Raw genomic sequence first — 13,092 nt, forward strand, 5'->3', positions numbered from 1 at the left:
GCCTGGCTCAGCACCCTGTAAACCCATTAATATTCCTGTGGTGGAGTGTATAAATATTCACACTAACTGGGATAATAAAGACTATAAATAGCCTCATGTCAGTTCAGGCCAGCGTTCGCTGCCAAGTAAGTCTCCCCCCGCCCTGTGCCCCCAAAAAGAATTTCTGGATTTCAGAGCATTTGGGATATGAAAATGGTATCTTAGGGATTGTGGACCTGTATGAATTTTATATCATCTAGAGACTGTAAAAGAACAGAGACAAAATGTAGGAAGGAACCAGAAGGATGAGGTCAGTGAATTCAACGCTGATCTTATAAATAAGAAATGGAGGTGACTGGCCCAAGGTCGCTCTGCTGGACATTGGTGGAGCTAAGGTCAGACAAGGATTTCCTACCCTCAGCCTAGCTCCTCCAGCAGGAGTTAACAGGAACCTCCAGACCCAGAGTCCGTGAAGCTGAGCCGCCCCCTCCATCCTAGTTCCCTGAAAAAGGGATCCCTGCCTTTGGGAATGCCTCCTTATGGCTAGTATACCATGTATGGTGTGCCCTGCCGTGGGCTGGTTCTGTTTTCTCTGGGAGTGGTATCTGCAGAAGACATTGTCCCGAGGGTTCATACACTTAGCTCAAGGCCTTGCATACAGATGGCACTCAGTGAACGTCTGAGGAACTGTTGAATGTATTTGGTTATTCATCACCTGTAGACCCATCAAGATAAGGATGTATCATCAAAGGGCCATATGTAAGACAGCCAACAAGGAGCAGAGAAAGAAAAGATCTTGTTTCCCACTGTGGAATCGGAGCTAACGGCGAGGAAGGCAAATATTGCTTTATTTTTGAACAACGAGCATTAATGGTCTTTGGAAAGTGGTTTGTTTCATTCCTGATGCCTAAGCCATGGGCCTGACCCCGCCCCATCCCTCTGGGTGGAATGGGGAAGCCTTTGTGCCCAGCACAGTGCTCGGTACACAAAGGGTGCGCCCAGAACACTTGTTGGATGAGTGAGTGAGAGATGAGTATTAGGGGTCATTAGTTAGAACTCTGTTATAAAAGGCACAATCCTAACTTAAACTGAAGTAAGCAAAAATGCCTATTTTGTGTATTTTGCCTGACATAATTGAAAAGTCCAAGGGTAGGCGCCTTCAGGCATATCTAAATCCAGGCCTGCAAATGATTATTGGGGAATCTGTCTCTTCCCTTCTCTCAGAGCTGCTTTCCTCCACACGGGCTTCTTTCTCAGGTGAGCTCTCCACAGGTGTGGCAACCATGGCCACAGCAGGCTCAGGCCAAGCAGCCCTCACAGGAAGTGATTCATGGCCCAAGAAAGTGAGGGGTGGTCACTTGCCCACCCCAGGATACTGTGGTGAGCGTGGTACACCCTGAAAAGTAGTTCCTGAGTGGATTGTACAAAATGGAGCCCTGTGGAAGCTCTTGAGGCCATGAGCTTCCATCCAAAATGGGGGGCATTTCTCCCTCCAATGCATGAGTGCAGCCTGACAGGGTCTCCTCAGACCCTTAACAGCCTAGGTGGGAGAGGGCCCTTCAGAGTCCGACCCTCAGTGTTATAGGAAGGTTACCCCTGTTCTTTTCTTTTTCTTTTTCTTCTTCTTCTTTTTTTTTTTTTTTTTTTGAGACAGGGTCTCCCTCTTATGCCCAGGCTGGAGTGCAGTGGTGAGACCACTGCTCACTGCAGCCTCTACCTCCCCAGGCCCAGGCAATTCTCCCACCTTAGCTGCCCAAGTAGCTGGGACCACAGGTGTGTGCCACCACGCCTGGCTAATTTTTGTAATTTTCGTAAAGACAAGGTTGTGGCATGTTGCCCAGGTTCACCCATCTTTCCTTTCTATTTTTTTTTTTTTTTAAAGAAAGAGACAGGTCAGGTGCAGTGGCTCACACCTGTAATCCCGGCACTTTGGGAGGCCAAGGAGAGTGGATCACTGGAGCTCAGGAGGTCAAGACCAGCCTGGCCAACATGGTGAAACCCTGTCTCTACCAAAAATTAGCCAGGTGGGGTGGCGTGCATCTGTGGTCCCAGCTACTCGGGAGGCTGAGGCAGGAGAATCTCTTGAGCCCAGGAGGCAGATGTTGCGGTGAGCCAAGATTGCACCACTGCACTTCAGCCAGAGCAACAGAGCAAGACCCCGTCTCAAAAAAAAAAAAGAAAAAGAAAAAGAAAAGAAAAAAAAGAAAGAAAGAAAGAAAAAAGAAAAAGAGAGACAGGGTCTTGCTCGGTTGTCCAGGCTGGTCTTGAACTCCTGGGCTCAAGTGATGATCCTCCTGCCTTGGCCTCCCAAATTGTTGGGATTACAGGAGTGAGTGACGGCACCAGGCCAGCCACCCTCATTTTCATTCTTTCTCAGGTCATTTGAAGGGAGAACATTGGTCATTTGAAGGGAGAAACTGCAATTCTGGGGAGTGTGGGTAGAGGTACAGGGAGCCAGGAAGCAGCATTGACAGACAGTATTCCTTCAGATTCTGAGGGGTGAGCATCTGGGCTCCCTTGGGCTCTACTCCATCAGTGCAGAGGTCCCTTTGTCCTCTCACTGCAGACTGAAGGCACAGCAGGCCTCCAAGGAACAACCCTGGGGTCATTCTTACCCTCATGCTCTCCCTGCCGCTTGGTGCTACAAGACTGGAGTGTTCCCAGGGCATAGGGGTAGATGCTCTGTTTTCTTATAAATCTGCTTGGTTTGGGAGATACTTATATTCTCCATATCTTTGAGGTGTTAACTATGTAATAAAGTAGCTTTTAATAATGGATGTCAGTGCTTTGAATATATGAATCTACATTTTAAAATAAAAGCAGAAACAGAAAATGAAGGCACTGAGCAAAAGAAGCAAATTTAACTACAAAGTGAAAGAGCTGTTCATCTAGGCTAGTTTCCCTATGCCGTCATTAGGGTTAGCTCAGAGCTTCCTAGTAGGCCAAGTAAAAAGGGAAATAAGATCTTTACAAATTACTTTTTATCATAAAGGTAGAAATATACCAATTTTGAAAGGCATGCTTTTTTCTTGGTATTAAGTTCCAAAAGAAATATGTCATGTGGGATAATTTATAAAACAAAATGTGAGTAGCAACAGTCTCAACCATGTTCCCACAGGTGCAGATTCCCCTGCCCAACCCCTGTAATATACCTTGTGACTACCCTCTACAATAGGTGAGGGAAAAACACTAATTTTAAGTATTAACATCCCACTTTCCTGGGGTAGGCAATACCATATGTGTCTAAATATAAAGCAAACATGGAAAATAAGATAATCTCACAGTTTCTCAGCAAGAAAATCTCCAAAAATGCTTTTTGGCCACTTGAATATATAAATTTTAGGGATACAGAAAAAAAAGTCTTACATCTACCGTTTGATTTCATAATTTAATTACACACATTTGAAATCACATATTACATAATATTTAGAAATGTTCATGCAGCAATCTGTTAATGGCAAAATAATATATGAAAATATTGCACTTTTCCCATTGACCTTTTGCAAAAACAATGGTATTCTAATGGGAGTCACTTTTTGTGTTGTAGAATTTTTTTGTTTTTTGCGATGGAGTCTCGCTCTGTTGCCCAGGCTGAAGTGCAATGGCGAGATCTCAGCTCACTGCAACCTCTGCCTCCCGGGTTCAAGCAATTCTCCTACCTCAGCCTCCCAGGTAGCTGGGATTACAGGCAGCCGCCATCACGCCTGGCTAATTTTTGTATTTTTAGTGGAGACAGGGCTCCTGACCTCAGGTGATCCACCCGCCTCGGCCTCCCAAAGTACTGGGATTACAGGCATGAGCTACCACGCATTGTAGAATTTTTAGAGAATAACAACTTCACTTCCAGCCAGTGGTGGAAGAGATGTCCATTTTTGAATCCATGTATAATGTCCCCACTGGAAATTGTATCTCAAGCCCCAAATAGCCATTTGTATGGCATTAGAGCAGTTCCCCCATCCTCACCCCATTTATCTGATAGAGGGGGAATATTTGTGATCACCTCCTTATGAAGACCTGTCACACAGCTTTTAAAAATAACCTTAAAGGATGTCAAACATTTGCAACTGGGAGATCATTCCTTTGGGAATTGAGATTAAATTCTACTGATTCCTTTACTCCTTTTTTAAAAAGGTGACTCTCTAAGCATCTAAAACCAGAATTGATTGTGGTCATTCCCTGCCATTGTGTTCTCCCCAAACAGGACTTTGTGGTTCAAAATGCAGTAGGGTCATTGACAGAACACCCTGTAATACAAGAACTTTTACAGGGCAGGATTATGTTGAGGCATCTGCTTAGTTCTGTTGTATGATGGCCAAGTGCTTAAGCTGTCCATAATGCACCCAACCCTGCAGCTCACCCAGGGTTACGAGAGGGATGCCTTAGAAGAGGGGCGCTCCCCTGGAAGACGGAGAGCTAGTGTGCTTTGCCAGGTGCATGGTTGTTGTTTTGTTTTGTTTTGTTTTTGAGATGGAGTTTCACTCTTGTCACCCAGGCTGGAGTGCAATGGCTTGATCTCGGCTCACTGCAACCTCCGCCTCCCGGGTTCAAGTGAGTCTCCCGTCTCAGCCTCTCAAGTAGCTGGAATTACGGGTGTCTGCCACCACACCCAGCTAATTTTCTTTTGTAGTTTTAGTAGAGACGAGATTTCACCATGTTGGCCAGGCTGATCTCGAACCCCTGACCTCAGGTGATCCACCTCAGCCTCCCAAAGTGCTGGGATTATAGGCGTGAGCCACCACACCCGGCCCGGGTGCATTGTCTTGAACAGGTCATTTACTTTCTTGGGCCTTGGTTTTCTTATGGGAGAAATGAGGGGTTTAGGCTAGATTAGAGAAGGATTTTGGGGAGCACAAAGGGGGCATGGGGAGGGCATCATGTATTGGGGGGCTCTAGTGCCCTCTTCTCATTCCCAAGTCAACAGAGAGTAATTCTGCTTTGATCTATTTTATATCAAGGAATTCCAGGTAAAATTTCCTTTGAAGTAAAGATCTTTTTTTTTCAATTAAAAAAAAAAAAAAAAAGAGGAGCAGCTTGTTATTGAGGTCTGTCTTCTCTGAAGTTCTCTGACTTCAAAGCCATTGGGGTCATAGTTGTCTTCCTATTGATGGCTAATGAGGACATGATGCGCCTGGTGATTTGGGGGTAGATGCAGCCTGGGAGCTGCGAGCGTGCACCATATGGCAGCACAGACGCTGCAGATCCCACCACTAAGGCCCATTTAGCCGGAACCCCATCATCCCAGCAAATCTGCTTGGAATTTTATCAGATAGAAGCAAAGGACAAGACATGGTCCTCCAATTTTGCAACATACTTGAGTCACTTGGGGAGCTTTTTAAACTTCTGATGTCCAGGGCATACCCTATGCTAATGAAATCAAACTCTGGAGGTGGGATCCAAGCATCAGTAATTTGTAACTCTCCCCATGTGAGGCCTAATGTGCTGTCAAGTTTAAGAATAAGTGCCACTGGTACAGTCGCTTGGAAAACAGTATGGCAATTCCTCGAAAAATTAAAAATAGAATTACCATATGATCCAGCAATTTCACTTCTGGGTATATACCCAAAAGAATTGAATACAGGTTCTCAAAGAGATATTTGTGTACCCATGTTCGTAGCAGTATTATTCACAATAGCCATAAGGTGGGAGCAACGCAAACATCTAGCAATAGATGAAGAATAAACAAAATGTGTTGTGCACATACAATGGAATATAGTTCAGCCTTAAAAAGGCAAGACATTCCGAGACATGCTGCAGCATGGATGAATCTTGAGAACATTATGCTAAGTGAAATAAGCCAAACACAAAAGGACAGATATTATATAATTCCACTTAAATTTTTTTTTTCTTTTCAAATTACCTGCAGGGCAAGTTCTACACAGTTCCACTTATATGTAAGTTCCACTTATATGAGGTATCTAGAGTAGTCATTTTAACAGAAACAGAAAGTAGAATAGTGGTTGCCAGGGGTTGCAGGGAGAGGTGGAGACTTGCTGTTCAATGGGTATGGAGTTTCAATTTTGCAAGTTGAAAAGAGTTCTGGAGATTGGTTGCACAACAATGTGAATGCACTTCACATTACTGAACCGTGCACTTAAAAATAATTGAAATGGGACATTTTATGTTAGATATATTTTACCACAATTCACGCAATAACATACAAAGAGTAAGTGGCATCATGAATGTCTTGCCGGTGAAAGTGAGGTCTGCGGGCAGCAGCGTCACCTCTCCTCGGAGCTGGTCACACACACAGTATCTGAGGCCTGTCCCAGACCTGCTGAGTCAGCACCTGCATTTTTAAACAAAAAACCCCCAGGTGGTTCGGGCACTCACTCCACTTTGAGAAGTGCCAGAGTTGTAATGAACCAAATATTAGACCAGGGTTTAGGAGATCAGAAGATGTAGCAGACATTGTTGTTTGCCTACCCAGCATTCATTTCCTTCCTTCCTTCCTTCCTTCCTCCCTCCCTCCCTCCCTCCTTCCTTCCTTCCTTCCTTCTTACAGAAACTGACATTCTCTGAGTAGCCTCATGTTTCAGAGGGGGCTCACCTCATCCACCCCCATAGCGGTCCCACTCCCCTGACCAGTGGCTGCTTTACAGGTGGGCATGTTGCCTGGTTCTGGCCAATGAAACTAAAGGAAGTTCCACTGGAGAGTTTCTGGGAGAGGTTGCCTCCCCTTAAGGACACGCAAGAAGAAAAGGCCTCTCCTTCCTTTGGAAGTTTTTTTTTTTTTTTGAGACGGAGTCTCACTCTGTTTTCCAGGCTGGAGTGCAGTGGCGTGATCTTGGCTCACTGCAACCTCCACCTCCCAGGTTCAAGTGATTCTCCTGCCTCAGCCTCCCGAGTAGTTGGGATTGCAGGAGCATGCCACTATGTCTGGCTAATTTTTGTGTTTTTAGTAGAGATGGGGTTTCACCATGTTGGTCAGGCTGGTCTCCAATTCCTGACCTCAAGTGATCTGCTTGCCTCAGCCTCCCAAAGTGCTGAGATTACAGGCGTGAGCCACCACGCCCAGCCTCTTTGGAAGTTTGCACATTGGAATGGGACCCAAGCAAATTCTGGAGGCATCTTGGGACCTTGGGAGCAGCTATCCTGGCCCTTGTTCACACAGAGTTATTGACTGATAAGATCCTGGGTCCACCTCATCAAAGGATTTCTTGTCATATGAGATTAGAAATGCATTTATTGTTTCAGACCACATGAGGCAGGATTTTTCATTACTTGCAGCCCAGGGTTTCTTAACCTCTATGCTATTGACACCTAGAGCCAGATAATTCTTTGTTGTGGGGTGGTTGTGTACCTAGGGCCAGATAATTCTTTGTTGTGGGGTGGTTGTGTACCTAGGGCCAGATAATTCTTTGTTGTGTGTTGGTTGTGTGCATGGCAGGATGCCATGCCCTGGCCTCTGCCCCCTAGAGCCAATAGTCCTTCCCCCTCTCCCAGGCGTGACAACTCGAATGTCTCTGGACATTACCAATGTTCCCTGGGGATGGGGGCCAATGGCCCCCAGTTGAGCACCACTGTTGCAGCCAAAGGAGTGGTAAAGAATGTGAAGACCTTTTTATTCTGACCTCCGACGTTGCTGGAGAGCCCCAGGAGGGCAAAAATCACTGCCTATGTCCCCGCCCCAGAGGTGTTGCAAGGATCAAAGTGAGATCAGGTGTGTGAGAAAAGCAAACACACACAAGGTGTTACTAACCATTACCCGTCTTTGATGCTGCTGATGCATTGATAGCAATGTTGTAGTTTCCATTTATTCTTAGATTTCATAGGCAGAGATGTTTAACTTAACAGATGGCCAGCATGGATAGTGAATGGAATTTTCCCTCAGCAAAGGCAGAGCGGCTCATGAGACTTTCAGGCTTTTACTTGCTCAGAAATTCTGGATTCTCACCCAATTCATCAACCCCAATTCTCAATCCCAATTCATCATCCCATAAAGCCATGGGTGCTGAGGCGTTCTCCTGTTAACACCTGTGTTAAACACCATCTTGTACTTACGAAACATATTTTCACAGATGAAGAGACAGATTCCTATTTAGCTGCTGAAGAGAGGTCGATGCCCTCGGCTCACACATCTGTGGATTTAAGACCCACAGAGTCAGGGGACCCTGAACAACCTCTCATTGTCTTTTGCTCCCCTTCCTAGAATCTGCTGACACATCAAGGCCACTTTTCTTAGGAGCCCCCTGACTACCAAAATCAGTGCCTTTGGATTCATCTCTTCTGGGAGAGTTCAGTGTCTTCTGAAGTGTTACAAAACGTACTTCGGGGCAAGAAGGCATACACGAGGAGCTCGACTTTATAGAAAGGTCTGGAGGAGAATGGGGAGGGTGGGGACAGGAGAGGGGACGGGGCTGTGAAAGGGAGGCGTTGGATGCACCTGATCATTTATGTCATCGAATACTTGCCATGTGCTCGGCAGAGGGGCTGGTGTTGGAGTGGGGAGCAAAGGCCATTAGGAGGCAGCTGCAGCCCTTGGGGGCCTCATGATCTACTGGGGAATGTGTGGAGGACATTGGGTCATTCCTGTAACATAGTCCCAGATGGTGTGGGGTAACTATCCCCAGGAACAGGAGAACTATCTTGATTTTGGTTCCCCCAGCCCCACCTCTGCAACCCATGGGCTTTGAGGGGCACCGACTGCCTTGCTGAGCCCAGAGGTAGAACACACAGACCATAATTTTTGTTTTAGGGGTTGGCATATTACGGTTTGAACCAGAGAGGGCATTTGTTGGGGGCCTCTAGGAAAAGACAGCTTTGTGTTTCTTTTGGGGAGAAGGCTGTGGCTTGCAAAAGCGATGCTGCAGCCCAGTTACTTCCACGAAGGAGTTAAGCTGAGGACTGAGCCCATTCACAAAGAAAGACTGAGTCGAGAGAGCTGCCGGGAAATCAAGTTGGAGCCTTGCTCAAGCCACATCTGATCTACCTCTGGACTTTTCGGTAGTATGTGCTAATAACACCTCCTTATTATGTAAACTGATTTACACTGAGTTTTCTGATACTTTCATCATAAACTGTCCAAACTGGCACAGAATTTTGTACCAGGAAGGGGATGCTACAATGAACAAACCTTAAACGTGGATTGGTTAAGAGACATTCAGGCGGAGAGCAGCAAAGATGTCTCTATCAAACTAGGAAGATGGCGGCCGGGCGCGGTAGCTCATGCCTGTAATGCACTTTGGGAGACCCAGGTGGGCGGATCACCTGAGATCAGGAGTTCAAGACCAGCCCGGTCAACATGGTGAAACCTTGTCTCTACTAAAAATACAAAAATTACCCAGGCGCGGTGGCGCACACCGGTAATCCCGGCTACTTGGGAGGCTGAGGCAAGAGAATCGCTTGAACCCAGGAGGCAGTGGTTGCGGTGAGCCAAGATCATGCCATTGCATTCCAGCCTGGGCAACAAGAGTGAAACTTCATCACAAAAACAAAACAAAACAAAAAACTAGGAAGATGGTAACCCTCATTTAACAAAATGGCCAGTTTTGCCGGCATACAGACCTAATGCTTATGGAGCCCATGATATTTTGAGATCTTCCAGGAAATATTCAGGATGTTGGCTACCTCTGGCAGTCTTCATTAAGGTCCTAGGAGACTCAACTTCTGGGAGATGGTGGTCCATTTAAAAGTGGAGAGGGATGAAAATAGTTCTGCTAAGAGAGAGAGTCTTTTTGCCTGGGGCCTGCAATCTGCAGTTGCAGGAAATTGATGAGCAAGTCCTGCTGTTTGGGAAAGCTGATTTATCTGGCTAAAGTTGGAGCACAGGCAACAAATGAGGCGACTTAAGCAAAAGCCATCTTCTCTTCCTTCTTTCGGGGTGGAGTTGGTGAGGCCGATGAGTGCCGGAGCAGCTCTTTCACCAGTGTGAGGGGAGCCAAGCAAGAATAAAGCCAACACAAGGAGGGAAAGCTGGAGAATCCCCAAGGAATGAAGCTGCGACCCGTTGCCACCTGCAGGCTTTGGATTTCTAGAATGTGTTCTTTACGATTTGAGCCAGTGTGAAGAGTTTCTAGCGAGTTTACACTATTATAGAGTGTGATGAACACTGAAATAAAAGTATGACTAAAGTGTTGGGTGGTTAAGAGAGAAGGTGGGTTAATTAGCTAAGAGAAGCAAGTTGTTGCTTTAGGCATTTAGAATGGAGTGAGTTGGAAAAAACCCACCGCAGTTCTTAATATTAAGCACACTATTTTCATGGAAATTTATTCAACTCATCTGTGGCCATCATTAGGCCTCTCTTGGTCCATCCAGGTAGGAATGGATGTGTGAAGGTGCACCTGCATTTAGCAGACCCCAGGAAATGCTGGATGACGGAAAGAATTCTGCCATCTGTTGCCCCAGTCCCTGGTGGGCTGAGGGAGTTCCCCAGTGTCCATGCACACTGGGAGCAGTCAGGTATCTGCTAATCCTCCTCTCTCCCCACTGCTGTCGCAGGAGATGGACCACATGTCTCCCAGGCTGAGAGCCTTCCTCTCTGAACCCATTGGAGAAAAGGATGTCTGCTGGGTGGATGGCATCAGCCATGAGCTCGCAATCAATTTGGTCACCAAAGGTATCAACAAGGTAATTCATTCTTTCTTACTTCTCTGACTTCTCTTCCTTACCTTTCTTCCCCTAGTCCTGCCAGATGGCAGTTCCTGCCACGTGTCCCTGTGAAGGGCCATCAGAGAGCAAAGCTGCCGCTTGGCGGGGTGCCACATGCTTTCATGCTATTGACCCCACATGCTCAGGCAGCCTCAAGGGCCTGCAGATGATGGGCACATACACACAGAATGGTTTCAGCTCAGAGCAGCTGGGCTGGGCATGATTCACTTGGTGTTCAAACACTCAGGGGTCAACAGAAGTAGGTCAGCCGCCGGGGTCTGAGGCGAACTGTCAGAATGGGTGATTTAGGTGCACTCCACACCCCCATGAAGGGACCCATGGCATCTCGCTTGCCCCTGCCAGGGCACCAGCCTGGCAATAGCAAGTGAAGAAACAGGAGCCTGTGGTCTACACCAGAGTGAGTTATTCTATGATGTCACTCTCAGCCCAAGAATGACCTCAAGGATATCCAGTGGAATTGGAATATCCTTTTCTATGTCATTGTTTGTTGGGTTTTTTTTTTTGGGGGGGGGGTTTTTTTTTTTTTTTTTTTTTTTTTTTTTGAGACGGAGTCTCGCTCTGTCGCCCAGGCTGGAGTGCAGGGGCGTGATCTCGGCTCACTGCAAGCTCTGCCTCCCGGGTTCACGCCATTCTCCTGCCTCAGCCTCCGGAGTAGCTGGGACTACAGGTGCCCGCCATCATGCCCGGCTAGTTTTTTTTTTTTTTTTTTTGTATTTTTAGTAGAGACGGGGTTTCACTGTGTGAGGCGGGATGGGATGGTCTCGATCTCCTGACCTCGTGATCCGCCCGCCTCGGCCTCCCAAGGTGCTGGGATTACAGGCGTGAGCCACCGCGCCCGGCCATCATTGTTTGTTTTTATGGGGCTTTTAAAAAGCTGCTTAGGGCCTCAGGAGAGGAAGAGACAGTCCCAAAGAAAACGCAAAGAGAGTGAGCATAGACAAGGCAGGCTGTGAACTCACAGAACATGGCACGCCCGGTCAGGAGAGGCACCAACTAGAGCTGTTGCTATTCATTCTCCTCTGTGCCCCAGTCAGTCTACCAGGCAGGACAGTGTTACAGAAACACCCAAAGAGGCTGGGAACTACTGCACACATGACCGATGACGAGTTTGGTTTGCATCTAAATCTGAACCATGAGAGCCGTGGTTTTCTGATTACCCCACGGCTCTGCACTAGCTGGTAAATATTCGGAATAACGCCCCAATCTGCGAGCCAGTTTAATGTCCAGTAGATGCTATCGTCAGAAACGGAAGCGCCCTATTGGATAGATTGGATTCTTTCCTTCCAGATGGAGGAGGGAGAACTATTCCCTAGGGAACAAATTTTAAATGAAAAAAATTTGTGTACTTTTATTATTTATTTATTTATTTAAGACAGGGTCTCACTCTGTTGCTCAGGCTGGAGTGCAGTGGTGCCATCTAGGCTGACTGCAACCTCTGCCTCCCAGGCTCAAGCGATCCTCTCACCTCAGCCTCCCATGTAGCTGGGACTACAGGTGTGTGCCACCACGCCTGGTTAATTTTTTGTATTTCTTGTACAGACAGGGTTTTGGCATGTTGCTCGGGTTGGTCTCAAACTCCTGGACTCAAGTGATCCATGCACCTCGGCCTCCCAAAGTGCTAGAATTATAGGTGCGAGCCATCAGGCCCAGCAAAAATTCCTTTTTTAGAAAAAGAAATAATTGTTCTTTTTACTTTCCTGTTGTGATGTAACATACCTAGGAGAATATGTGTTGATAAAAAGGGTACAGATCAATGAATTTTTACACATATAGGTACACCCATGTACCCACTACCCAGATCTAGCAATCAGATGTCTCCAAAATTCCAGATGGTTCTCTTGTGCCTCTTCTTGGCCAAGGCTATCCCCTATCCTTAGAGGTAACCACTCTTCTGATGTCGAACACCATTGATTAAACGTGTCCATAATTGTGGGGTTTTGTTGTTGTTGTTCAGCTGTACTCATTATTTTAAAAATGTTTTTATTAAGGTATAATGGACATACATACAGTAAATTTCACCCTTTGTAGTACATAGTTCTACGAGTTTTGACACATGCATGCAGTGATGCAGCTGCTACCATAGTCAAGACACAGAGCAATCCCGTTACTCAAAATACTCATTCCCTTGTGCTCTTCATATTCACCAGCCTCAGTCCCTGGCAACCACTGGTTTATTTTCTGTCTCTGTAGTGTTGCCTTTTCCAGTTTAAGTCTGTGTGTACGAATAGCTTAACTGTGTTTTAAATGAGGATTATAGGTGGGTGGGTTTTAGAACAAAAAATGAATGAATAATGGAAAAATGTCAGGCATCTGAAAACTTGCCTGTAGAGCCAGGGCTGTGGGGACGGTTTGTCTGTGTGCAGCCGGGTCCCTGGAGATGTGCTCCTCTTGTGTCCATGACCTCCTGGCCAGTGCAGTGAGCACTTTTCCTAGAGCTGCTAATTTTAGGCACTGGCACTGGGGCTGTCACCTGCATTCTTTGCTTTGAGGCACCCACACCTGTGA

General features: G+C 46.5%; 2 protein-coding genes across 8 annotated transcripts in view; both read left to right on the top strand.

The window, feature by feature from the left end:
* The window catches only part of LOC126929204 (protein PET117 homolog, mitochondrial), a 549,430-nt gene that overhangs the window by 114,249 nt on the left and 422,089 nt on the right, over window positions 1-13,092 (top strand). The gene's annotated exons all lie outside the window — the stretch shown is intronic.
* Window positions 1-13,092, top strand: part of BANF2 (BANF family member 2) — a 37,255-nt gene that overhangs the window by 14,833 nt on the left and 9,330 nt on the right. For 3 of the 5 annotated variants that reach the window (XM_050745408.1, XM_050745409.1, XM_050745406.1), the window contains 2 exons: window positions 8,129-8,291; window positions 10,417-10,545. In XM_050745408.1, coding sequence (XP_050601365.1) covers window positions 10,420-10,545 — 126 coding nt within the window. In that variant the 5' untranslated portion in view covers window positions 8,129-8,291; window positions 10,417-10,419. Of the gene's footprint in view, window positions 1-8,128; window positions 8,292-10,416; window positions 10,546-13,092 lie in introns of those variants that run through there. The other 2 variants (XM_050745407.1, XM_050745405.1) reach the window with 2 other exon arrangements.

Source organism: Macaca thibetana, chromosome 10 (assembly GCF_024542745.1).
Source record: "Macaca thibetana thibetana isolate TM-01 chromosome 10, ASM2454274v1, whole genome shotgun sequence".
NCBI lineage: Eukaryota > Metazoa > Chordata > Mammalia > Primates > Cercopithecidae > Macaca > Macaca thibetana.